At 51.7% G+C, this 26,496-nt stretch overlaps 1 protein-coding gene, 1 long non-coding RNA gene and 1 pseudogene across 2 annotated transcripts; 1 reads left to right on the top strand and 2 right to left on the bottom strand.

The window, feature by feature from the left end:
• Positions 1 to 496: 496 nt before the first annotated feature.
• Positions 497 to 9,317, bottom strand: LOC105473916 (uncharacterized). The gene is made up of 3 exons (XR_982573.2): positions 9,205 to 9,317; positions 8,252 to 8,454; positions 497 to 666 (listed from the first exon to the last, which is right to left on the bottom strand). It is a non-coding gene; the product is annotated as an uncharacterized lncRNA (long non-coding RNA).
• Positions 9,318 to 10,584: 1,267 nt separating this feature from the next.
• On the top strand, positions 10,585 to 16,860 carry LOC105474005 (endothelin-converting enzyme-like 1; annotated as a pseudogene).
• Positions 16,861 to 20,088: 3,228 nt separating this feature from the next.
• On the bottom strand, positions 20,089 to 25,097 carry LOC105474006 (alkaline phosphatase, placental type-like). Its single transcript, XM_071072484.1, has 10 exons — positions 24,768 to 25,097; positions 24,146 to 24,262; positions 23,917 to 24,032; positions 23,323 to 23,727; positions 22,944 to 23,078; positions 22,772 to 22,844; positions 22,507 to 22,641; positions 22,234 to 22,425; positions 21,898 to 22,014; positions 20,089 to 21,772 (listed from the first exon to the last, which is right to left on the bottom strand). The coding sequence occupies exons 1-10, from the start codon at positions 24,952 to 24,954 to the stop codon at positions 21,477 to 21,479; spliced, it is 1,773 nt and encodes a 590-aa protein (XP_070928585.1). The 5' UTR covers positions 24,955 to 25,097; the 3' UTR covers positions 20,089 to 21,476.
• Positions 25,098 to 26,496: the final 1,399 nt, after the last annotated feature.

The following is a 26,496-nucleotide window of genomic DNA, read 5'->3' as shown; positions in this document are numbered from 1 at the left end:
AGGTGATCCGCCCACCTTGGCCTCCCAAAGGCGGGTCCCATTTTTAAGAGTTCCACAGAAGGCTGGGCGCAGTGGCTCACGCTTGTAATCCCAGCGCTTTGGGAGGCCAAGGCGGGTGAATCCCCTGAGGTTAGGAGTTAAAAACCAGCCTGGCCGACATAGTGAAATCTATCTCTACTAAAAATACAAAAATTAGCTGGGTATGGTGGAGCACACCTTAGTCCCAGTTACTCAGGAGGCTGAGGCAGGAGAATTGGTTGAACCTGGGAGGCAGATGTTGCAGCGAGCTGAGATCATGCCACTGCACTCCGGCCTGGCCGATAGAGCAAACTCCATCTCAAATAATAATAAATAATAATAATAACAATAATAATAATTCCATGGAAGATAGTTGGATTTGAGGAAGCTAGAAGAATTCAGGATCTAGTCCTCTCTACGGGTAAATCAAAGAACTCATAAATAAAGCACAGGGCTGCAATCTAATAACAGGTGTAAAGCTTTTCTTCATACACATAACTTTTCCTCTCTACATTGATTGAACAGGAATCTCAGGCTGGGTGCGGAGGCTCATGCTTGTAATCCCAGCACTTTGGGAGGCCACGGTGAGTGAATCACTTGAGTCCAGAAGTTGGAGATCAGACTGGGCAACACATCGAAACCCCATCTCTACAAAAAAAACAAAAAACAAATCGGTAGGTCGTGGTAGCATGTGCCTATAGTCCCAGCTACTAGAGAAGCCGAAATGGGAGGATCACTGGAGCCCTGGAGGTCAGGGCTTCAGTGAACCATGATTGTAGCATTGCACTCCAGTCTGGGTGACAGAGCAAGACAGCGTCTTAAAAAAAAAAAAAAAAAAAAAAAAAAGGAATCTCAGATTATAAAACCCCTTGAGGCTAGGAAGCCAAACAAAGACAGACTTCAGATGTTTTTTTCTGCAGTCTGAAGGTTCCTGGGCCTGCCAGGAAGTGACGATTTTTACTTGTTCGCTGTGAGGCTGGGAACCCCGGAAGCTAGGCATTCTATGCACATTCACAAATATATTGCAATCAAAGCTTTGGTAATATAGTCAATGTCTCCAATTGTATCCTACGTAAAAAGAGAGCAAATTCTTAAACTTCAAATAACCATATTGTCATAAGAATACTCATGAATAGTGTCTGAATTTTAGAGGGATCCACTCTTGCCTGGATGACACAGCAAGACCCTATCTCAGGAAAAAAAATAAATAAATTAAAGCTTCAGTTTAGATGGCTGTTAAACACAGAATTAAAAATTAATGCTTCTTGTGGATTTACCAAAAGCAGATTTAGGCCGGGCATGGTGGCTCACACCTGTAATCCCAGCACTGTGGGAGACTAAGGCAGGCAGATCACCTGAGGTCAGGAGTTCGAGACCAGCCTGGCCAACATGGTGAAACCGCAACTCCACCAAAAACACAAAAATTAGCTGTGTGTGGTGGCACGTGCCTGTAATCCCAGCTACCTGAGGCTGAGGCAGGAGAATCACTGGAACTGGGAAGTGGAGGTTGCAGTGAGCTGAGATCGCGCCACTGCACTCTAGCCTAGGGGACAGAGCGAGACTCTATCTCAAAAATAAATAAGTCAAAATAAAAGCAGATTTATATTTCAAGGAAATCTTGTTGTACTAACATAGGGGACCAGATTTTTAGTTTTTAAATCAGTGTAGGTTTGTTTTGTTTGTTTTTTACTTCTCCTAGAGCTTTCAGATGAGAATATCAGTGTAGTTTTAATATGAAAGTTAAATCTGGCCGGGCGCGGTGGCTCAAGCCTGTAATCCCAGCACTTTGGGAGGCCGAGACAGGCGGATCACGAGGTCAGGAGATGGAGACCATCCTGGCTAACCTGGTGAAACCCCGTCTCTACTAAAAAATGCAAAAAAAAACTAGCCGGGCGAGGTGGCGGGCGCCTGTAGTCCCAGCTACTTGGGAGGCTGAGGCAGGAGAATGGCGTAAACCCGGGAGGCGGAGCTTGCAGTGAGCTGAGATCCGGCCACTGCACTCCAGCCTGGGCGACAGAGGGAGACTCCGTCTCAAAAAAAAAAAAAAAAAAGAAAGTTAAATCTTTAGAAAGACTCGTGAATAATTTCCTTCTAATTTTAGCCAACCTGATCACATACAAAAATTTCTTTCACAAATTCATCCTTCCCCAAAAGATGGGAAGGATGAATTATATGTGTCTCTGCTCGATGTTTCAAGGTCATAAAACTATAAACCCAACCTAAAAACAGAGTGATCTTTGTTCCTGTAGTTCTTTGATAAATAAAACTAATTTAGTATTGCTGGTTTATTGAAAACAGCTCTGTTTTATACATATACATACATATATACATTGTAATGAGCCAAATACCTTTTAGTTCACGTGATTTAACTATATCTTTGATAAACAAGCTGGTTTTAAATTGGTTGATAAAATAGAAATACCTCAAGCTTTTCTTTCTCTCTCTTTTTTTTTTTTGGAAACAGAGTCTCTCTTTGTTGCCCAGGCTGGAGTGCAGTGGCACAATCTGCACACACCTTTCACGACTTAGCACTTCTATGACATGCTTAGGCCTCTGCTTTGACCTAAAGTTCCCCTTTGTTAGGTAACAAGTTATTTTACTTTAGGACACAAAAAGTTACCATACAAGATCCTTTCTCATTCCAAATTATTCTTTTTTCTTTTAACCGTACTTATCAAAAATATATCTTCATACCTTTCTTCACATCTCTCTCCTACTTACGGGTTCCTTTCTATCCTGTTTTTCTTTCTTTCATAAATCCATATTTTGGATATATGAAAACACATGTTCGCCAGGTGCAGTGGCTCACACCTTCAATCTCAACACTTTGGGAGGTGGCCGCTTGAGCCTAGAAATTCGAGACCAGTCTGGGCAGCGTGGCAGGATCCTATTTCTATTTTTTTTTAATTTAAAAAAAGTTAAAACAATTTTTAAGTATATAAAAAACTCAAATAAAGCAAAAACATGTTTTTACACATTTTAAATAGTTTTTCTCATCAAACATACATATTATTTTTTGGTACACTTTGTCTACAGAATTGTATAGATTAATTAGAATTTTTAATTCTTAGCAACCTTAATTTCTAGTGAAAACCTAGGAAGCAAAAAACATTTAAATGACAGTCACATATTAGTATTTTACAGATGGGAACCATTTATAATTTTAGAAACATGTTTCCCCATCGCATAATTTTTATATGTATTAACCCCTATAAATTTGGTAGTTCCATAAAATTTAAGAAACCAAAAACAAACTTATATTTATGTTCAGCAATTTATGTATTTGTGTTTTATCTTACTTGGAAATGACCAATATATTTAATGAGTATCTGTCAGTTAAGGTAGCATAACATGACTTTAAGATTTCGAAGTCCGGCCAGGCACAGTGGCTCACGCCTGTAATCCCAGCACTTTCGGAGGCTGAGGCGGAGGACTGCTTGAGACCCGGAGTTCGACAGCAGCCTGGCCAACATGGTGAAACCCCATCTCTACCAATAATACAAAAAGTAGCTGGGTGTGGTGGCGCACACCTGTAATCCCAGCTACTCAAGAGGCTGAGGCATGAGAATCACTTGAACCTGGGAGGCGCCAGGTTGCAGTGAGCCAGGATCACACCACTGTACTCCAGCCTGAGTGACAGAGGAGACTCTGTCTCAAAAAAAAAAAAAAAAAAAAAAGATTTCAAATTCTATGAAAAGCTCATTTATAGAGATTCATCCTATTTACATTTACGTAATTTATATTTTTAACAATTATACCTCCATTAATTATGAATACTGCGATATTACACAAAGCTAGTACTCATTTCCAGGTATTTTCTTGTTCACTATTTTCATAGCCTGTGACTCTCAGGCGTTCACTTAAGAAGCTTAAAGTTAAATACATGGATATTTTGCCAGTAACTCCTAAGACAGAGCTGTTTACATTAAACCAGCAATACTAAATTAGTTTTATTTATCAAAGAACTACACAAAGATCACTCTGTTTTTAGGTTGGGTTTAAAGTTTTATGACCTTAAGCCAGGCAAGGTGGCTCACGCCTATAATCTGAACACTTTGGGAGGCCCAGGTGGGCAGATCACCTGAGGTCAGGAGTTCGAGACCAGCCTGGCTAATATGGTGAAACCATGTCTCTAATAAAAATGTAAAAATTAGCAGAGTGTGGTGGCACATGTCTGTTATCCCAGCTACTCAGGAGGCTGAGGCAGGAGAATCACTCGAACCCTGGAGGCGGAGGTTGCAGTGAGCTGAGATTACACCACTGCACTCCAGCCTGGGTGACAGAGTGAGACTCCATCTCATAAAAAAAATAAAATAAAATAAAGTTTTATGACCTTGAAGCATCTAGCAGAGACACATATAATCTTATCTGACTCGCAAACCCAGGGGAAGACGTACGCTGCAAATACTAAAGATGAACGTGCATGGTGGCTCACGCCTATAATCCCAGCACTCTGGGAGGCCGAGGCGGGTGGATCACTTGAGGCCAGGCATTTGATTTTTAATTTTAATTTTAACGTTTTTGTCTTGAGGCCAGAAGTTTGAGACCAGTCTGGCCAATATGGCAAAACCCATTCTTTACTAAAAATACAAAAAAAAAAAAAAAAATTAGCCAGGGGTGGTGATGAGCACCTATATAGTACCATCTACTTAGGAGGTTGAAGCATGAGAACCACTTGAACCTGGGAGGTGGAGGTTGCAGCGAGCTGAGATTGCACCTGGGTGACAGACAGAGACTCTGAGAAAAAAAGAAGGAAGGAAGGAAGGAAGGAGGGAGGGAGGGAGGGAGGAAAGGAAGGAAGGAAGGAAGGAAGGAAGGAAGGAAGGAAGGAAGGAAGGAAGGAAGGAAGGAAGGAAGGAAGGAAGGAAGGAAGGAAGGAAGGAAGGAAGGAAAGGAGGGAGGGAGCCGGGCGCGGTGGCTCAAGCCTGTAATCCCAGCACTTTGGGAGGCCGAGACGGGTGGATCACGAGGTCAGGAGATCGAGACCATCCTGGCTAACATGGTGAAACCCCGTCTCTACTAAAAAATACAAAAAACTAGCCGGGCGTTGTGGCGGACGCCTGTAGTCCCAGCTACTCGGGAGGCTGAGGCAGGAGAATGGCATGAACCCGGGAGGCGGAGCTTGCAGTGAGCTGAGATCCGGCCACTGCACTCCAGCCTGGGCGACAGAGCGAGACTCCGCCTCAAAAAAAAAAAAAAATAAAAATAAAAATAAAAAAAAGAAAGGAGGGAGGAAGGAAGGGAGGGAAGGAAGGAAAAAAGAAAAGAAAATGCTAAAGATATTTCTATTTTTATTTTATCAACAAATTTAAAACAAGCTTATTTATCAAAAATGTGGTTAAATCACATGAACTAAAAGGTATTTGGGTTCATTACTATGTTATATATGTAGGTATATGTAATATGTATACATGTATTTATATATGTATGTATCTACACAGGTGTGTGTGTGTGTATGTGTATGTGTGTGTATATATATATGTACATTTTTTTTTTTTGAGACAGGATCTCACTCTGTCACCCAGGCTGGAGTGCAGTGGTACAATCACAGCCCATGGAACCTTCTACTTCGCAAGTTAAAGTGATTCTTCTGCCTCAGCCTCCCCAGTAGCTGGGACTACAGGCACACGCCACCATGCCTGGCTAATTTTTGTATTTTTTTTGTACAGATGGGGTTTTGCCATGTTGCCTAGGCTTATCTGGAACTCCAGCTACTGGGCTCAAGCAATCCACCCACCTCAGCCTCCCAAAGTGGTGGGACTAAAGACGTTTGACACCGTACCCAACCTATATACATATTTTTTTAGAGATGGGGTCTTGCTATGTTGCTCAAACTGTCCTTGAACTCCTGGGCTCAAGTAATCCTCCTGCCTTAGCCCCGAGTAGCTGGGAAAACAGGCATGCTCCACCATGCCCTGCTCACTATAAATTTGAACAAGTTTAATTAATCTAAGTTAACCTGAATAGAATGCCTTAAGGAATTTCTGGACTATTGTGTCAGATTTCAAATTGGAGACACAACGCACGACATGAAAAAACATACTCTTATTTGCTTGACAGCTCCATGCAGGTAGGGAAGCATTTTAGGAGGGTTTTTCAGCTTTTTTCTGGCCCTGTGTAGCAGACAAAGCAATTTTTATTCTGAGCGGAGATCCTTTTTGTTATTGCACTGAGTTCACAATTTTGACCTCTTTGATCTGAGAGCCTAATTTTTATAAACATTTCTCTCGTTCTGTTCTTTCTAATAGCAGCCCTTCCATGGACTGGTCCATCACCCAAAGCAACTGTTAGACAGGCAAACCTAAATTTACATTTCCAAAAGGTGTCTAGGTTGTGGGTTGCCATGGAGCTGTTGTAATTTGTAGAGCCATTAATTTGAAAACCTTTTAAAACCTCTTCCTTATTGGTTTTTATCTTGGCTGGAAAGTGATATTGTGGGTTTATCTTAATACCAGCAGAAATGTCAGCAGATTTCAAGTAGGCAGAAAAAAGAGAGAGCACTTAACTCTGTAGTTGGCAGTTTTAAAATTCAGTATAAGGAAAAAGCAAACTTGGGGAGTTCAAATGATTCCCATCATGCCATTGATTTTAAAATGTGCATGAGGAAAAGCCATGTAGCTGGCTGTTAATGTTTGAGAATGTCATTCCCTTTCTTATGAATCTCAAAAGCAAAGAAAATCCTATAAATCCTGGAGTTTGCACAAGTATTTCAATGGTGGTGATGCCCTAGTTTCTTTTAACTGGCCATCTCATACCCACCTTTTGAAATTGTTTTGTTGTTGTTATTGAGACAGGGTCATTCTGTCAACCAGGCTGGAGTGCAGTGGTGCGATCACAGCTCAACGTGGCCTCTACCTCCCAGATTCAAGCAATTCTTATGCCTCAGCCTCCTGAGCTCAAGCAATCCCCCCCACCTCGGCCTCCCTCGTAGCTGGGCCTACAGGCATGGACCAACACGCCTGGCTAATCTTTGTATTTTTTGTAGAGACAGAGTTTTGTAATGTTGTCCAGGCTGGTCTTGAACTCCTGAGCTCAAGCCATCCTCCCACCTTGGCCTCCCAAAGTGCTGGGATTATAGGCGCGAGCCATTGTGCCAGGCCTGCACTCAACATTTATTTATTTATTTGTTTTTAAATGTTTCCTACGGTACCAAACCATTTATGTTTATTTTTGCTATCGGATGATTAGAAGATGTTCACAAGCACAAAAAAAAAAAAAGGCCACATCATTTACAGACGTGGGAAACCAAACCAAAATCAGAGTGCTCAAAAAATTTCAACCAACCGGCCGGGCGCGGTGGCTCAAGCCTGTAATCCCAGCACTTTGGGAGGCCAAGACGGGTGGATCACGAGGTCAGGAGATCGAGACCATCCTGGTGAACACAGTGAAACCCCGTCTCTACTAAAACTACAAAAAACTAGCCGGGCGAGGTGGCGGGCGCCTGTAGTCCCAGCTACTCGGGAGGCTGAGGCAGGAGAATGGCGTGAACCCGGGAGGCGGAGCTTGCAGTGAGCTGAGATCAGGCCACTGCACTCCAGCCTGGGCGACAGAGCGAGACTCCGTCTCAAAAAAAAAAAAAAAAAAAAAAAAAAAAAAAAAAAAAATTTCAACCAAGGTGCTGCACATCAAACAAAATATTCAGCCAGGCATCCAGAACCAAAAGTGAGTTCACCAGAAAAGACTTGCTGTCTAGACAGAAAATAAATTCTATAGAAACCAGAGCCCTCAAACCAGAAGGGCACTTCTGTTTATACCAGAAAGTGCTTGCGAAAAGCAAAGCAGCAAATGAAAAAACAAAACTGGCCAGACACAGTGGCTCACCTATGTAATCCCACCACTTTGGGAGGCCGAGGTGGGCAGATCACTTGAGGTCAAGAGTTCAAGATCAGCCTGGCCAACATAGTGCAATCCAGTCTCTACCAGAAATACAAAAATTAGCCAGACGTTGTAGTGCGCGCTTGTAGTCTCAGCTACTGGGGAGGCTGAGGTACAAGAATCGCTTGAACCTGGGAGGAGGAGGTTTCCGTGAGCCGTGATCCTGCCAAGCACTCCAGCCTGAGCAGCAGGGCAGGACTCTTTTGGGTGACAGAGCAAGACTGTCTCAAACACACACACACACACACACGCCCCAACAAAACTCCAACCTTTATACTCCCAAGAAGGATGCAAGGTCCTTTGTTTAAGGAAGCCTTATAACTAAATTACATCCACGATAAAGTAAAAAGGAACTGACCAAAGGGAGGGAGTCTGAGTATTCAAGGAGATTCACCAGAACAGAAAATCAACTCCTGGAAAGGCAGTCTGCAGAGGGCTCAGTCAACGCTGCATTAGATTTCAGGAAACTCTGATTCGTCCAAGATGAGTTCACTTCAGAGTTCACTTCAGTCCCACTTCTGGCTCCACTATGTGACATTGCATAACAGATACAGGGAGACTCTAAAATAAAATGAAATTTCTTTGGAAATAGGTACTGCAACGGGAATAAGCAGGCCATAGGAAACTATGTGTGAATTTAGAGAGGTGAAGGAAGATAAAGGTTTTTAGAGGAAAAAGGAGGAGGATCACAGGATTGTTTTGAGATATTTATCCTTGGCTACAAGGATCAAGGATATGAGTGGCACCAGTTTGAGGCTGGACAGGCAGTTGCTGGGCAGATGTCCTTGCAGAAGTATTCTTTGTTGAAAGGTTGTGAAAGTCATTATGCAAGCTGGTTGTTTGCAGTCTTCTGTGATAGTTCTTGTTGTCAGGTTTTGTGCATGATAAATCCCCTTCATGTTCCTGGCTTTACTTCTCAGGGTTTTTAACAAAAGGAACTCCATTTTGATTCTGACAAGGTTCATAGGCTGGGTGACTGGGATCTGTCCTTAGTCAGGGAGGAGGCAGTGAGTCAGATTCTAAAGCCCTCACGGTCTGTGCCTGGCATCCCCTCGCGCCTTCTCTCTCCAAGGCAGCTCTGGCTACTCTACCCCCTCCCAACACCCGCCCCCAACCCTCACATCAGATATCCAGTTGTGTCACTCAGGGCTTCACTGGGTGTCACTGGGCACTGCTGTGGTCTGTCATGCTCTTGCATATGAGTCATGGGGTCACCTGGACAATCAGGGTGTATTAGTCCGTTCTCACCCTCCTATGAAGAAATACCTGAGACTGGGTAGATTATAAAGAAAAGAGGTTTAATTGACTCACATTTCCTCATAGCTGGGGAGGCCTCAGGAAACTGACAGTCATGGTGGAAAGCACCTTCTCACAGGGCCGCAGGAGCAGAATGAGAGCAAGCAGAGGAAATGTCAGATGCTTATAAAACCATCAGATCTCGCGAGACTCACTCATTATCACAAGAACAGCATGTGGGGAACCAGCCCCATGATTCAATTTCCTCTACCTGGTCTCACCCTTGACATGTGGGGATCATGGGGATTACAATTCAAGGTGAGATTTGGGTGGAAACACAGAGCCAAACCATATCACAGGGGTAGGGGAAGCCCCCTACAGTGAGGGAACTGGAGGTGGACCACTGGCATCACCCACTCACCCACAGCCTCAGCTTCTCTTTTCGGGGAACTGCAGGGGAGCCAAGGAGCTGGGCCTCGGACCCCTCTTTATTGGCAGTCTGTGCAGGGTGACCAGGACTGTGTGGTCAGAGGCTAAACCCAAGTCACCTCCTATAGGCAGTGATTGCTGTGCTCTGGGACCACCGCCCATTGGGACCATGCGGGCCGCACTCACAGCCCCCGGCCTGCTTCTGGGAGGGCTCTGCGTTGCTCTCCGTGGATCAGGGGCTGGGGGAAGGGGGCGAGACAACCAGAAGCCCAGACACCCCGGGGAGAGCTGATCTGGGACAGGGGTTCCCAGGAGGTAAAGGAAGCTCCCTGGTGAAGGTGCGCTCTGCGCAGGCGCTGTTCGGGCAGCCCAGGCACTCTATTAGCGCCCCTCAATCCTCAGGAGGAGTCCTCCCTGGGCGGTGCTCCAGGGCTGTGGGCTGGGCCATGACGGCCCCCAGCTGCGTAGCTCCAGCTCCTTTCCAGCCGGTTGGTGGGAGGTTCCGAGTGGGGACATGGGATCGGAGGGGACTCCTCCCACTCGTCCCGGGACGCGGCTAGACCCGGAGTCCCCACCGTAGCCCGCGCACGACCCTCGAAAGCCTGTCTCCGCGGCCCCCGACCCAGGTCCCAGCTGCCGCCGCGCTGCCAGGTGGCCCGAGGGTCGCAGGAGGAAGGAAGGGAGCGCGGAACTGGCGGAGGAGGGTGGAGCCGCCGGCGCGTCCCCTCCCTCCGGCAGGCAGGCGGGCGGCGGGCTGGGGCTGCAGCAAAGAAGGCAGCGGGCTCCAGGAGACACCGGCCGCCCGCGTCGCTTCGCTCCTGCTCAGGCAGCGGCTCCGGCCCGACCCGCTCCGCTTCTGCCAGGCTCCGGCGCGCACCTGCCGGGTAAGTGGCGCCTGAGTCCCTGCAGCCGCGGTCACCGTGGCGGCCACTTCCGTCACCTTCGTAGCCGCTGCGCGGAGCTTCCCGGCTTTGTCTGCGTACTCGCCGCTGTAGCTGCGACTCCCAGGCTCGGCTCTCCGGCTCCATGGACTGCGCGCCGAGTCTGCAGGACTCGGCTCGCCCGGACAGCTCGCGCCCCGACGTGGGTGAAACTTCGCCCAAGTGTGGATTCTAGGGAGAACCTGTTGAAGCCAGGAGTGGAGCGGAAAGGGGATAGCGACCGACAGGTCTCGGGTTTTCCATCACGGCCGTGCTGGGAGTGGGTTGTGCATCCGCGACCCTGGGGCGTTGGCGCGTGCTCCTTGGGAAGGGGCGGGTGGGCCGTCGGGCCACCGAGCAGAAGGAGCCAGCGAGCAGGGTTGAAGTGGTCGATCCGGCGGACTTCCGCGAGGAAGAACAAAGTTTGGTTCTTTGGCCGTTTTGCGGAGCGTCTGTCTGGGTCCAGTTCGGAGAGCTGAAAGTGCCTCATAGACGTGCCCCTGACCGCACCTCCTCACTTCAGCTTCCGGTCTTTCCCCCACCCCACTTGACCTTGGCTAGGCCAGGTCGTGGACAAGAAAGGCGAAAGGAAGAGGTATGGCCTTTCAATGAAGACCCACTACATGCCAGACCCCGTGCCTGGAGCATCCCTCTTCCCATAAGAGGCCTCCCAATTCAGCGTCCAACACGTGTGTGCAGGGAGGAGGACAGGGGAGAAGACTCCACTGTGCACGCCGGGGTAGTGGCCCCGCCAGATTCTCCTCATTCCTGGTTTCCTCAGTGAATGAGGCCGGCAGCTGGGTCCTCTGCACCCAGGCCTGCGTCTCTCCTCGCTGTGCTTGGGAGCCCCGTCGGGCTGCTGCGCCTCCTAAGCCTGACTGCTCTTCCCGCAGCCTTGGCCCTGGGGCCATGCAGAGGCCCACGAGGAGGCCAGCGGCCGTGCGCATCTCATAGCCCAGGTGGCCCAGGGCTGCACCGCGGCGGCCTCGGTGCCATGGAGAGCAGTATTCGCTGACTGCGCACTAAGACGCGTCCCAGTAGGTCAAGTACCTGAGCTGCTGCGGCGCGGGGATCGTGCAAGAGGCCTTTCTGCCCCCCAGGCTTCTCTGGAGGAGCAGCGCCACCGGGGACGGGTCTGGGCTGCCGCGCTGGAACCCTGCACGAGATGAGCCTGCTGTCAGGGCTGGTGTTCGCCGCTGGTCTCTGCGCCATACTGGCGGCTATGCTGGCGCTCAAGTACCTGGACCCGGTCGTCGCGGGCGGCGGCGCCTGTCCCGAGGGCTGCCCCGAGGGCAAGGCCTTAGCGCGCGCCGCCGGCTTCCTGGCAGCCAACCTGGACGCCAGTATGGACCCATGCCAGCACTTCTACTCTTTCGCCCGCAGCGGCTGACTGAGGCACCGCGCCATTCCCAACGAAAAGCTCACCTATGGCACCATCACGGCCATCCGCCAGCAGAAAGAGGAGCGCCTGCGGCGCCTGCTGGCACGGCCCAGGGGTGGGCCCGGCGGCGCGGCCCAGCGCAAGGTGCGCACCTTTTTCAGTTCGTGCCTCGGCATGCGCGAGATCGAGCTACTGAGTCCTCGGCCCATGCGAGAGGTCGTGGAGGACTGCCGGGGCTGGGACCTGGGCGGCGCGGCGGAGCATCCGGGGGTCGTGACGCCCTGGGACCTCAGCCTGCTGCTGTACAAGGGGCAGGGCGTGTACAGCGCCACAGCACTCTTCTCCCTCTGAGTCAGCCTAGGTTACAGGAATTCCTCGCGCTACATCATCCGCGTGAGAAGGCCCCCCGAGCGCCCCTCCAGCGGCCGTGGACCCGGGGGCGTCCCTGTCCAGGGGTCCCTGCGCGTGGGAGGAGGGCGCGCGAGAGGAGAGAAAGGGAAAGCAGGGGAGGGGAGCGCTTGGCGGCAGAGCGCGGGAGGAGGGCGCAAGTAATTTCTCTGGGTTAACTGAGGTGTTTAGCGGAGCTGTGGGAGCCGCAATTTCCCAGCCCTCTGGAAGGCAGTGAGGGTGGGGAAGGAGGATGCGCCGGCGGGCTGGGCTGACATCTCCGTGAGGGTTGGGGCTGGCGCCAAAGCCAGGAACCCCAACTGTCAGTGCGGCACTGCAGCAAGTGCCCCCGACAGGTAGGGAAAGTGCAGGCGTTCAGGGGTAGGCTGAGACAGTCGGGGATGGGGCTTTGGTCATCTCATCTGGTGGAAAGAGGGGCTGGGGTCTGCGTGCTTCTGGAGCTGTCCTCATGGATGTCTGGTCGCTCTCTGGGCATTGGGGTGAGAATTCCATCTGTTTGGGGAGTCTGGCATGTGGACCTCTGACCTCTGGCCCCTGTCTCCCTCCCCAGATTGACCAGGATGGGCTCAACCTGCCAGAGAGGACCCTGTACCTCGCTCAGGATAAGGCGAGTGAGAAGGTGCTGGGACATGGGATGGGGAGGCAGAGAAGGCCTGGGGCCCCAGGAGGGGTGGGCCCAGACTAGGCCTGTCCGTGTCCCTGGAGGAGCCCCTTCCCATGGTGCAGATACTGGCAGCATACAGTGTGTTCATAGAGCGAGTGCTCAGCCTCCTGGGTGCTGATGCTGTAGAGCAGAAGGCCAAGGAGACCCTGTGTCTGTAGTGGGGACAGCTGATGACAGGGGACCATGGGACAAGACTGGCTCAGCCCTGATCTCTACCCCCACCCAGATCACTGTGTCAGAGTATGATCATTTCCAGCCAGATATCAGCTCCATGTACAAAAAGGTGACGCTGGGGCAGCTGCAGAATATCACCTCCCCATATGGCCCAGGCCCCTCCCCTGCCCCCTGGACTTGCCTGCTGGGTGTGCCATGAATTTCCGCCTCCTCTTCTGTCCAGTAGTCACATTAAAGGAGGCAGCACTCAAAAAGGACCCAGAGCCCGAAGATCCGATCCTAGCTCTCCCCTCTGCTTTCCAAGCCCCTGGGCAGGGCTGGGAGCTTCCTGAGCTGCAGTTTCCTCACCTAGGGATGGTTGGAAAGAGAAAGTGTGGCTACAGCTCTGCTGTTCCTGCACCACCCTTGGGAGAGCCTCGTGGTGTCTATCCACCATGGGGAGGAACAGAGGCCTTTGCAGGCCAGTTCTGAGTCAGACAGTCACCCTCAAGGTCAGACGCTGTCTCCCCATGGCAAGTCAGGAAATGATTCAAGCCCTGACCCATCACATCAGGGGCTGGCATCAGTAGCAAGAGTGTCTTGCTGTGTCATTGAGCTCAGCACACTCCAATTCCAGCCTCCACATACTTGGGATGACCTCCTGCCCCTTCTTTGAGGGACTATCTGGGTGCTGGGTCCAGTCACGGGCTGGGGAGTACAGGTCGGGGTGGTGCCCTTGGTGGCCCATATGAATGTCTTTCTGGACACCCCACTGGCTTCATCTGGCCCCCAGCATCCTGCACAACTACCTTGTGTGGGGCGTGGTGGTGGTCCTGAGTGAGCACCTGTTCGTGTCATTCCATGAGGCATTGCACAAGCTGGCACGGGAGATAGAGGGCAGTAACAAGCCACAGGAACTGGCCCGGGTCAGCCTGAGCCAGGCCAACCACCACTTTGGCATGGCGCTTCATGCCCTCTTTGTACATGAACACTTCTCAGCCCGCCTCAGCCAACGTGGGCTGCTCTGGTTTAGGGTGGGGAGGCTGGTGCTGAACTGAGGGTGGAGGCCTCCCGAGGCCATGGTCCTAGCGTGGGGAGCCCCACACATCCCACTGCAGGCAGGGGTACCAGGCCCTGCTTAGGCCTCAGCCCATTCTGAGGCTCCAGGATGCTCCTCCGCAGGACTCCTCCTCCTGGTCTGTCAGTGGCAGGTGGCCTTCCCCGCCAGGCCCCTGCCCACCTTCTCAGCCGTGCTCAGGAGGCATCTCCTTAGGGATGCCCATGGTGGTTGCTGCAGCTGTTGCCTCTTCTAGCCTGTGAGCTTATTGTTGGAGGGGAAGGGTCTAGACTCCTACCTCCAATGTGTCCTCTTGGCACCTAGCACCGAGCTCTGGGCTTAGCAAGTGGTGCTTAAAGACTCCTTCGTGCCAGGAATGATGGACCAGAGTGAAAGGCTGCTGGGTTGACCCTTGTTCCCTGACCCCTGACCCTGCAGGTGTGGCAGCTGGTGGAAGACATCAAGTACCTCCAGGGCCAGTGCCTGGAGGAGCTGGACTACATGGAGACCAGAACAGCTGCTGGGGCCGTGGCGAGGGGCCCCCAGTGCCACCGGTTGGTCCCATGAACATTGACTGAGCACCTCCTGTGTGCCAGTGAAAGAGAATAAAAGGGACAAAGAGGCATTCGTGGAGTTGACCAGGCCTGCCTCCCCCACCATGAAGCCCACTCCCAGGCTGGCCTAGTACTCCTTTCCTTGGTGGGCGGGGGTGGGCAGGGACACTGTGTCCTGAGGCCCCATGCCACCTTCACCTGCCCTCTGGCCCGCAGCTTCAGTACATGGTGGCGATGGTCGGCTACTCAGACTTCCTGCTCAAACTGGGTCTGTGGACAAGGAGTATGAGATGGGACTGTGTCCCTGCCTGCCCAGCCTGACCACAGCCCCTCTGCTAATGGCACCTGGGAGGGCCTGCATGGCCAGGTTGTGGCGCTGTCTGCAGCCTTGCCCTGGTCTGTGGCTGAGTGCTGCCCGTGCCCTGCATAGTTTAAGGTCCACGAGAAGACCTACTACAAGAACATCTTGAATAGCATCCGCTTCAACATCCAGCTTTCAGTCAAGAAGATTGGGCAGGAGGTGGACAAGTCCACATGGGTGCCTGGCCCAGAGCTGGGGGGTCAGAGGAGGGTCATGAGGTAGTAGCCGGGAGGGTGGTGGCCTAGCTCAGAGGTGGCACAGAAAGTATATTGTCAGGAGATGGGTGTGGCTGGGCTGCCAAGAATGTCCTGCAGTCCAGGCTCTGTGACCTTCCTACAGAGGTGGCTATTCCCCCCACAGTGCTCATTGCCTTCTATCTACCCAACAAGAACCAGATGGGTACAGGGTGTGTCTCTACACCTATTGTGTCCAAATGTGGGCAGGTCTCCCACTGACTACACCCTCCCTGTAGTGTAACCACAGAATGTCCTGCAGTCCAGGCTCTATGACCTGACTTCAGTGACCAAGACATAACATACCCGCATGCCTGGTGGCATCCCGGGTGGCAAGCTTCTATAAAGAGGAACTTCAGCTGCTTCTTGGTGTTGGGGTCCAGTGTATGCCCTGGTAGCAAAGGAGGAAGCTCTGGTCGGATGGAGTCAGTAGGCCCTGGGGCCCCCTTAGTTCAGAGGGTACAATTGCAAGTCCCACATAGTAAATCCCACACACTGTAGACATCTGGGGACCCCTTGGGAGGAGGGCAAAGGCCAGTTACACAGATGCTAACCCAGTGGGGAGGCCTATTCCTAGAACCAGTGGGACCAGGGTATCATCAGATGCAATGTCAGCACCCAGGACAGAAGGGCACAGCTGGGATCCCCCTTGAGTCCTCCCGAGAGGCTGCAGGGAGCATCCTCCTCTTCCCCGATCATGAGGCTTCCTGTGCCCATCACTGGAACTGTGCAGGGGCTCACAGGCACTCAACGGGCAGGCGGCCTCGGATCTGGTGGAGACTGAACTTGTGGTGCCATCTGGGGTCTGAATCTTGCAGGGAGTGAGACGCCCCTGCTCACAAGGAGTTGCTCAGGCCTGCCTAGGCTGCAAGCACCTCAAGACTAACCTGGACCTTGGGGTTTGGTTAAAGGGACATCAGGCCGTCCTGAGTGCTTACTGTTTGCTGGGCTCACCACATGCCTCAGCACAGCCCTGGGCAGTGAGCGCCCCAAGAGCTCATGTTTCATATCGAGCTGCATGCTGGTGCCTTCACCATTCATGCAGGCACCCACCCCGTGTGGTTCCTGGGTGTCCCGGAGTAAGGGACTCAGGCCCTCAGGCCAGGGGTTGACACAGTATGCCCTCCAGATGGCAAGCTTTCAGCAAATTGCGGAGTGTTAGAGTATTAGAGTTTTAGAGTTTTTGAATATTAGAGTTTAGTGTGTCTGCTTAAGTGGACTGACGGATTATATGATCTAGTTTTAACCGACCTCATCCTCCAAAAGGGCCAAGAGGCTCACACAAGATTCCTATAAAGAATCTGCAACTAACACCAGAAATCCAGAGCAGATGAACCACAGCAGAAGGGAGAGCTGAGAATTCCTTATTACTCCTGGCAGAGCGCATGTCACCAGGGGTACAGACCTGACCAGACGTTAGCTCCTAATAATAAAATATCAGCAAACATAAAGTATTAAGAAAAAATCAGCAAACAAAACTCTGAATTTCCTGCACTCTGTGATTACTGCTGAAGTTTGCCCTGGGCCTTTGTTCCTGGAGGTATTACTAATTACTTGTGAGCAGTGTGAAATCCTCATGGTTGGCAAGGTGTCTAAAACTAAGCTTTTTTTTTTTTTTTTTTTTTTTTTTGAGATGGAGTGTCGCTCTGTCGCCCAGGCTTGAGTGCAGTGGCAAGATCTTAGCTCACTGCAACCTCCGCCTCCTGGGTTCAAGTGATTCTCCCTCCTCAGCCTCCCAAGTAGCTGGGACTACAGGCATGCACAACCGTGCCCGGCTAACTTTTGTATTTTTTAGTAGAGACAAGGTTTTACCATGTTGGCCAGGCTGGTCTTGAACTCCTGACCTCAGGTGATCCGCCCACCTCTGCCTCCCAAAGTGCTGGGATTACAGGCGTGAGCCACTGTGCCCGGCCAAACGAAGCTTTCAGAACAGAAGAAAGAGTGTAATTTTTTCCCATCAATGTTTAAATTTAAGTGCAGTTCAATCCAGTACTTCTTGATATTTCCATACGCAATGACTAATATTTGGAAAGCTCTTTTAAAGTTTCTTGCATGATAGCGTGAGAAACACCTACCACCAGGGAGAAACTTAATTCTTTCTGTTGCAGGAAAAATGGCAGAAACAATGAGCAGTAAATGATCTGTTGACAAACCGAAAGGCATTTCTTTGTCAGCAAACACCGTCGGAAGATATAGAGAAAACACTGCCGAAGATTGGAAGAAACTCGCGTTAGAGCCAAGTACCCAGTGTGGGCGGTTTGCTTTGCAGTGGGCTGAAGGCACAGATGTTCCCAACATGGCTCAGCTGAAGGTATTTGCCAGGTGTTGTTCCAATAAGGAAATAAACAAACCGCTTTTTCTGTCGGTGTGTGTGAGCCACTAAAGAGAAGATATAGCAGACAAGATGTATTGCCAACAGTAAATGCCTTTTTAAATAAAAACAGTGTTGGCTGGGTGCGGTGGCTCAAGCCTGTAATCACAGCACTTTGGGAGGCCGAGACAGGCAGATCACGAGGTCAGGAGATCGAGACCATCCTGGCTAACACGGTGAAACCCTATCTCTACAAAAAGATACCAAAAACAAAAAACAAAAAAAAAAAAAAACAAAAAAAAAAAACCTAGCTGGGCGAGGTTGCGGGCATCTGTAGTCCCAGCTACTCAGGAGGCTGAGGCAGGAGAATGGCGTAAACCTGGGAGGCGGAGCTTGCAGTGAGCTGAGATCCGGCCACTGCACTCCAGCCTGGGCGACAGAGCGAGACTCCGTCTTAAAATAAATAAATAATAAATAAAATTAAATTAAAAAATAAAATAAAAACAACATATGAGGAAATGGTGGAAATGCAACCACAGATGGAACAGCTACTCAGAAAGCGTTTTTTCAGAAAAAGCATTCTGGATACGAATCAGCATGCAGAGGTAGGTTCACCCTTACCCCTCACTCATTGGCTCACACCCAGTCTAATCAGCACAGGGAAGAAGAAGCCTGGAGCCTACATGGGATGTTGCAGAAGGTGGTTAATTTTGTAAAGCTTAGATTGCCGCATAATAGAAACTTAAACTTAAACATAAGTAAAAACTTTAAGATACTTGGTAAGGGGAGTGGGTGCAACCATGGAAACTTTCTGGCCACATAGAATGAGTTGCAAAATGACAAAGTACCGAACCCACTTGTCCTGAGTTCTCCCTCTCTTCCTAACTCTCCCTCCCTCCTTCTTACAATCCAGTTTGCTGACTTTGAACTGAAAAGCTCTCCATTTTAGGCGTACCGTGAAAAGATGGAAAATATAAATATACTTCCTGTGTGTCCTTCAGGTAAAGATGTCATTTCAATGACAAAAAGAGAAGGTAATTATCTTTCCGTGAAAACTCATGCTAAGGAAAGGGCATATTTTTGAATAGAAGTTTGAAAATATTTTCATGACACTTGATTTTGTGGTCAATAATGTAGCTGACTGATAAGCCCTTATACCTACACATGAAAAACAAAAACAAAAAACAAAAACCTAGAGAACAGAATAATCTAATTCCAGAACAATCTATTTTTAAACTTGTCTAGTTTTAAATAATAGAAGTCCTTGGGTGTGAGCACTCATGTAAAATATAATCATGCAGCACCTCCGCATTGGTTAGAAAGAGGAACTAACTGACAACTGGGAAGACAGAAATATACTAGCTGGATTTTACCAGAAACCTTTGCATATTTGATGGATGGAATTTAACAAGGAGTATGATAATTTAGTAAGGCCAGCTAATGGAGTCCATCTTCTGTTCACTTCCCATATTTTTGTGACAGCCACTGAAACCCAGAATTGAAAAAACTGTCCTGAAACCCAGGTTCTCAAATACATGTTTTGTTTTGAGACAGGGTCTTGGTCTGTCGCCCAGGCTGGAGTGCAGTGGCGAAATCTCAGCTCATTGCAGCCTCGACTACCCTGGGCTCAGGTGACCTCCCACCTCAGCCTCCCAAGTAGCCAGGACGACAGGCACGTACCACCTGGCCTGGCTAATTTTTTTAAAAATTTGGGGCTGGGCATGGTGGTCATGCCTGTAATCCCAGCACTTTCTGAGGCCAAGGTAGGTGGATCACGTAAAGTCAGGAGTTCCAGACCAGCCTGGCCACCATGGTGAAACCCCATCTCTACTAAAAATTCAAAAATTAGTCTGTCTTGGTGGCAGTCGCCTGTAATCCCAGCTACATTGGAGGCTGGGGCAGGAGATTCACTTGAATCCAAGAGGTGGAGTTTGCACTGAGCCTACATCCTGCCACTGCACTTCAGCCTGGGAGACAGAGGGAGACTCTGCCTCAAAACTAAACAAAAATGTGTAGAGGTGAGGTCTCACCATTTTGCCCAGGATGGTCTGGGACTCCTGAACTCAAGCAATCCTAACCTCTTTTCCTCCCAAAGTGCTGGGATTGCAGGCATTGAACCACCACGCCTGGCAAATAGATGTCTTACAATGTTAATTCAATTTTCATAAATGAAGTATTCAATCATTCTAGTATTTCTAGTGAGCACAAAGTCCTTTTTTTTTTTTTTTCCTTGAGACTGGGTCTTGCTCTGTCACCCAGGCTGGAGTGTAGTGACATGATCACACCTCACTGCAGCCTCCACTCTCCCAGGGCCCAACAGTCCTCCCACCTCAGCCTCCTGAGTAGCTGGGACCACAGACATGGGCAACAAGTTTGGCTAATTTTTGTACTTTTTGTAAAGACAGAATTTCACCATGTTGACAAAGTGCTTCTTGTACCATTGTAAATGTACAAATAAATTTGTAATAGTGTAAAGTTCGCTGGAAAATGTGGTTGATTTCACCTTTATTTAATTCTTTTCAATGTTCTCTTGGGGCAAGTGTGATACTCACTAAGTATGGCTATATTGGGATGGGTGCTGCAGAATGCTTTTGGAGGGAGGTCAGAAACACCTGGAGTCAGCTCCTTCCCCAGCTCTCAACTCTACCTTCTACCCTCTACCACCCCCACCCTCTACCCAAAAGACCAGACCCTCCTCCTAGCAGCAGCCAGAATGCTCATTTCCCAGCCAGGGCAGGTCACAGCCCTCCTCAAAGACCTCCAACCACACCCCTCTACCAAGACTTCACAGTCCCCCATGTCCCCCACCCTCCTGACCCCTCAGGCTTTCCCCCATCTACCCATCCTCTGATCCAGCCCCTGGCCTCTCAGACAGCCTGCTGGCGCTGCCCCAGGGCCTTTGCACTGCTGTGCCGCCTTGCTCAAGCCCCTCTCTGTTCAGGTCTCCTGCTCAATCGTCTGCTCCTCAGCAGCCCCTCCCGGCCTGCATTATCCACCCCTCCAGCCACTGTGCCCACAGGCACTCACGATTTTTCTCCTAGGAAGCAGTACTGGCATTACACTGTCTAACACTTCCTTATATTATTGCTTTGTGTTTCCTAGAAGAATGGAGGCCCGGGGAAGGGAGGTAATAGTCTTCCTTGTTGAGAAATCCATGCCCAGTGCCCAGATGGCCTGGGAGGGGCCATGGACTCTGGGCTGCTATCCTGCACCCAGGTGCTCCTGGGAACTCAGTTGGGTGCTGGAATGGACCTTGGAGGGCTTCGAGCATCTGAGTGGCTGTGACTTGGGGCAAGCCTCTCTGCACCCTAGGAGGGGTGCAGGGGTGTAGCATTAGCCCAGTGGAGGGACAGCAGAGGACTGTGTCAAAGCCCCCCTGGGGATCCCCACCACAGCAGCCTCCTTGGCCTGCAGGGTGGGTTGCAGGGTGGCAGGAAGCCACGCTTCTCCAGGCATCCTGATGCACCCAATCCTTGTGTCCCTCAGGTGCTGCCATGACAGAAGCTAAGAAAGGCGCAGGGGGCCCTAGGTCTGGGTGCCTCATGTCCCAGGGAGAGAGCCTGCCTGATCCACCTCAGGATATGGGCTGGGGCTGGGTGGTCTAAGCCTTCTCTTTTCCTGAAATGCAGGCAGCTGCCAGGCACAAATCCCCAGTCCCTGGAGTTGGGGCCAAAATTTGAAGAGCAAGATACAACAAAGGGCATGATGTCAACGGCTCAGTCCCCAGGGTGCACTGGGAGGGGAAGGTTCCATGGCAGGACATCTGTGTGGTGACTCCGGGGGTGACAGCTCCAGGTGGAGGCTGGGCAGGACGACTGGAGGTGAGGAGCAGGAGAACACCAGGATGGGGAAGTAGGAGCCCTAGGGACAGAGCACTCAGGGAGCAGTGGCCGTCCCCAGCAGCAAGGTCCCGGCCAGCAGAGGAAGCAACGCGGGGACCACGGACCGCTCCGGGTGTGCGGCGTCGGTGGTGCCGGCGGGGGGCGCCAGGTCGCACGCCGTGTAGGGCTCCAGGCAGGCGGCAAAGGCCATGACGTGCGCTACGAAGCTCTGCTCCTGCACGCCATGAACCAGGTGCGCCTGCGGGCCGCGCGCGAACACCGCCACGTCCTCGCCTGCGTGTGTCTCTTCGTCCAGGGGCACTCCTGACTGCTGCCGGTACTCAGGGCTCCCTGGTAGGAGGGTTCAGTTCCGGTAGGAAGGTTCAGTTCCAGGCAGACAGAAGGTGACCCCTTCCCGCCAGTCCCCCATCCTTGGCACCCTGGTCCCCCTCAGGGGGCGACCCCGCAGCACTCACCGCTCTGGCTCTCGGTAACATCCGGCCGGGCGCCATCCTTGAGCACATAGCCTGGACCGTTGCCATATAGGAGGGCCGTGTAGGCCTTCCTGTCCTGGGCCTTGCCGGGTGCCAGCCCTGCAGAGAGAGGGGTCCCTGTGGTTGAGCTGAACACAGCTGTGGAGTGCCTCCCACGTGCTAGGCACCGCCACTTTTTGCCTGGTCAGGGGCTTAGTCCTCAGGAGACCCTACAGGGCTGGTGCCAGCATTACTCCCATTTGACAGAGGGGGAGACTGAGGCTCAGATTTCACCCACGTAATTGATGCAGCAGCACCTGCCACTCTCCCCGGGCCTACAGAAGATAGAGCTCCCTCGCAGGGGGTAGGCACCAAAGGAGAAGACGTGGGAGTGGTCAGCGGTGACGAGGGTCAGCGTGTCCTCCTCGCTGGTGAGCTGGCCCGCCCTCTCAATGGCGTCGTCGAACATGACCGCCTCAGTCAGTGCCCGGTAGGCCCTGCTTTCGTGATGACCACGGTCGATGCGACCGCCTGCAGGAAGGCCAGCGAGGGTGGTGCTGAACCTGCCCTGCTCCAAACCCCAACCCCCACTCCCCAGGGGCCACCACGCACCCTCCACAAAGAGGAAGAAGCCGCGGGGGTTCCTGCTTAGCAGGTGCAGGGCAGCCTCTGTCATCTCCATCAGGGAGGGGTCCAGTGTGGGGTCTCGGTGGATCTCGTATTTCATGTCTCCAGGCTCAAAGAGACCTGTGGGACAAGGGGTCCCATGGTGACTGGCAGGCTGGGGGTGGAAGGGTGCTGGCAGACGTGTACACAGGTTCAGAAGGTGCCATCTGAGGCTGTCTGAGGGATGCCAGGGCAGGAAGGGGGTCATTACCCATGAGGTGGGTCACGGATGGGTCCAGGGAAGCCTGCATGAGCTCAGTGCGGTTCCACACGTACCAGGCACCCTGCAGGGAGGGAGAGAGCCAGGTCTCAGCCCACAGCCCTGAGCCCCACACCTCTGCCCTCCCCCTGCTGTGCCTCCTGCACCCGCCAGCCCCCATCACCTGCTGCTTCGCCAGCCATTCCTGCACCAGGTTCTTCCCATCCATCCTGGTCCCATCCTGGCTGTAGTCATGAGGGTACTCAGGGTCTGGGGTCCCCATGGGAAACATGTACTTTTGGCCTCCACCCAGGATCACCTGGGAACAGAGGATCGGGCACGTGGGTTTGGGGCCTGGCTGGCCCTGTGCCACTTCCTCCTGCACAGCCCCTGGCTCCCTTCCCCAAGGCTGTGGGAGTGGCCCGGCCTGGGCTGCACCTTCTATGCCCCCAACCCCACCTCCAGACCCTGCTGACCCAGATCAGGCTGTTGGTTGCCTGGGTCTGAGCTGGTGCCCCCTGCTACTCTCTGCCCAGCCCCAACCCTTGGCCTTGGGGTCGCACGTCAATGTCCATGTTGGAGATGAGCTGTGTGGCGATGTCCTTGCAGCCCTCCCGGCGGGCCGAGGCAGGCACGTTGGTGTCCGAGTACCAGTTGCAGTTCACCGTGTGGGCGTAGGTTCCGGCTGGTGAGGCGCGCTGCACCCGTGTGGTGGTCACTACTCCCACTGACTTCCTTAAGGGTGACAGAGGTCTGTGACCTGGCCCTGATCCCGCAGTGGGCCCCAGCTCACCTGCTTTCTTGGCCCGATTCATCACGGAGACCACCTCGTTGCCGTGTGTCGTGTTGCACTGGTTATAGCGGGCAGCTGCACTCAAGCCAATGGTCTGGAAGTTGCCCTTGACCCCGCACAGGTAGGCCGTGGCTGTGGCTGCACTGTCTGGCACATGCTTGTCTACACTGTATGTCTGGGGACAGAGACACTCTGAGCTCTTCTCTGGGGCAGACACACAGACCCTGATCTCTGTCCTCTGGGATTCCAACTGCCTCCAGCTCCTTACTGGAGGCCCAGCTGTTTAGGGTCCCTCCGTCCTATGACACTCCATAGCCAGGATACCCTTCTCTGCTTGAAGACTCTAAGGTGGCCCAGCCCTTACCTTGGACAGAGCCACATATGGGAAGTGGTCCATGGCCAGGGGGTTCTCAGGCCCCAGTTTGCCCTTCTTCTGCCTCTTTAGGATCCTGGCAGCTGTCACCGTAGACACCCCCATCCCTGAAGGAGCAGAAGTGTGTGAAGCTTGGGCCCCAGGGCTGTCCTAGAACCACCGATAGTCTGGGCACTGCGGCTGTGAGGGCTGCGGGGCTGGACAGGCCTTGCTCACTCACCGTCACCCAGGAAGATGATGAGGTTCTTGGCGGCTGTCTGTGCAGGCTGCAGCTTTTTGGCGGCACCCAGGGCCTCGGCTGCTTGGTAGTTCCAGAAGTCCGGGTTCTCCTCCTCAACTGGCCAGGGGAGAGCAAAGATCAGGTCAGCCTGGGCTGGGGGGTGCCCTGTGTGTAGGGGCAGCTAGGGGAGCCTCATTACCTGGGATGACACCCAGGGAGAGCTGTAGCCTCAGAGCCAACAGCAGCAGCAGCACCCAGGGCCCCCGCATGTCTGGAGGGCAGCAGGAGAGTGGCAAGGTGGGAATCTGGGGTATGGAGCATGAGCTGCACTCCAGGCTCCCTGGGTTTAAATCAAGGAGAACTGTGTCCTGGCCCCTCCCCTTGTTGCCAACTTGACCCCGCCCAGCCTCTTGACTGGCTGAAGGGAGTGGAAGGGTGTGGCTGGGCTCAGCTGGGGCTGGGGTCCTAAGAAAGGCAGCTCGGGGTGGGACCATGTGTCCCCCAGGGAAGGGTGGGGTTTTGGGTACGGTGTGGGGTGCATCCTGCAGCCAGGAGCCCCTCCCCCTCCCCCTGCTCACTGTGTCTTATGTGGAACAAGACACCCTGTCACTCGTTCATTTACCCATTTTTTTTTCTGTATTTCCTGGGAGCTGGAGCCAGGCTCTGTTCTGGTGTCGAGAGGAGAAGAGGCTGGAAGCACACAGCCCGGGCCAGGGACTAGGTTCAGCCTTCTGATTCCAGGAGCCTGTGCCCTGTGGGAAAGGGGCACGTGGGGGATTTGCTGCCCTGGCACCCCCTTGTTCCATCATCTGGCCTTGGCCTGGACAGCGGGGGCTGGCAGGAATCCGGGCCCAGAGCTCTAGGGCTGTGGGCGGCTATGGGGCCAGTGGTGACAACACTGAGTGGGGCCAGGCCAGTCTTGCCCACTGCTCACGTGTTGTGTGTGATTGTGTATGTGTTTGTGCAGGTGCATCTTCACTAATGTTTGGACGATGCAGATGGGGAAAGTCCAGTGCCCTCGGCCAGCCAGGCCTGGGCTGGGTCTTCCAGAGCAGCTTGTGCACTTGAATTTGACATCTGTTCCCTTGCACAGGTAGAAGGTGCCTGGGCCGACTCTGTTTTCCATGGGCCCTGAGCACGCCCAGAACTGTAGCCTCTCACATGAGGATCAGATGTTTTGATAGCCTCAGGCTGAGTTAAAAAGTATTTCTCCAGTTCAAATATCCTGTCATCATTTTTTTTTCTGTTTTATTATTATTATTATTATTATTATTATTATTATTATTATTTTGAGACAGGGCCTGGCTCTGTCACCTAGGTTGGGGTGCAGTGGTGCAATCACACCACACCTCCAGGCTCAAGCAATCCTCCCACATCAACCTCCCATTATCTTCTATTACGTGCAGCTAATTTTTAAAAAATTGTATAGAGGCAAGATCTCCCTATGTTACCCATGCTGGTCTTGAACTCCTGGGCTCAAGCGATCCTTCAACACTGCTAGGGTTCCAGACTTGAGCCACCAATCTGGGCCCACATTTGGGAGAAATGGATTTGGAGAGGAACCAGAGTGCTCAAGGGTATGTGACATGTGCCACAATCGTGGGCAAAACAGACCTCTGCCCTTGTGGAGGGCACAATCTAGTTGAAGAGGAATGTTTTTAGAGATGTACAAAGTGCTGGCCGTCAAATTGTGGGGAGTTGCTGGAACAGGACAAGGGGCCTAGGAAGGCCTTTCCTAGAAAGTGTGGTTTGAGCTCAGAATTAGGGATAACTAGGAGTTAGGCTGATAAAGGAAGGGAAGTGGTGATTGCAGGAAATCGTCTGTTCTTGTCCGAGATTACCCTGTGTTAGGGCAATCCCTTTTCTGGGATCACCCAAGGTGGGGTAGTGGGTGGAGGAGACGTGTGAACTGTCAGGACTAGTAGATTCTGAATCCTGTCTCTGCCATGTCCTGCTGTGTGGCCTTGGGCAATGTACTTGTCTCTCTGCTGCTTCTGATAGAAAAGGAGGGTGGTGAGGGAGATTCAAGTTGAAGACAAAGTTAATCATGTTTTCAAGTGTTGGCTTTGTCTGCTGTATGGAGATTGCATTAGAGCGGGGATGTTAAGGAAGAGGGAGGGATTTGGGTTCTTGGTGAGAATCACAGTGGCTGGGGCCAGGATTTGGTGCTGTGGGTAGGGAAGAATAGAAAGTAATCCTTTTTTTTTTTTTTTTTTGAGACAGAGTCTTGGTCTGTTACCCTGGCTGGACTGCAATGTTGTGCACTCGGATCACAGCAACCTCCACTTCCCTGGTTCAAGCAATTCTCCTGCCTGAGCCTCCTGAGTAGCTGGGATTACAGGCATGAGCCA

Source organism: Macaca nemestrina, chromosome 11 (genome assembly GCF_043159975.1).
Source record: "Macaca nemestrina isolate mMacNem1 chromosome 11, mMacNem.hap1, whole genome shotgun sequence".
Lineage (NCBI taxonomy): Eukaryota > Metazoa > Chordata > Mammalia > Primates > Cercopithecidae > Macaca > Macaca nemestrina.
This window is presented reverse-complemented; position numbering and strand designations above follow the sequence as displayed.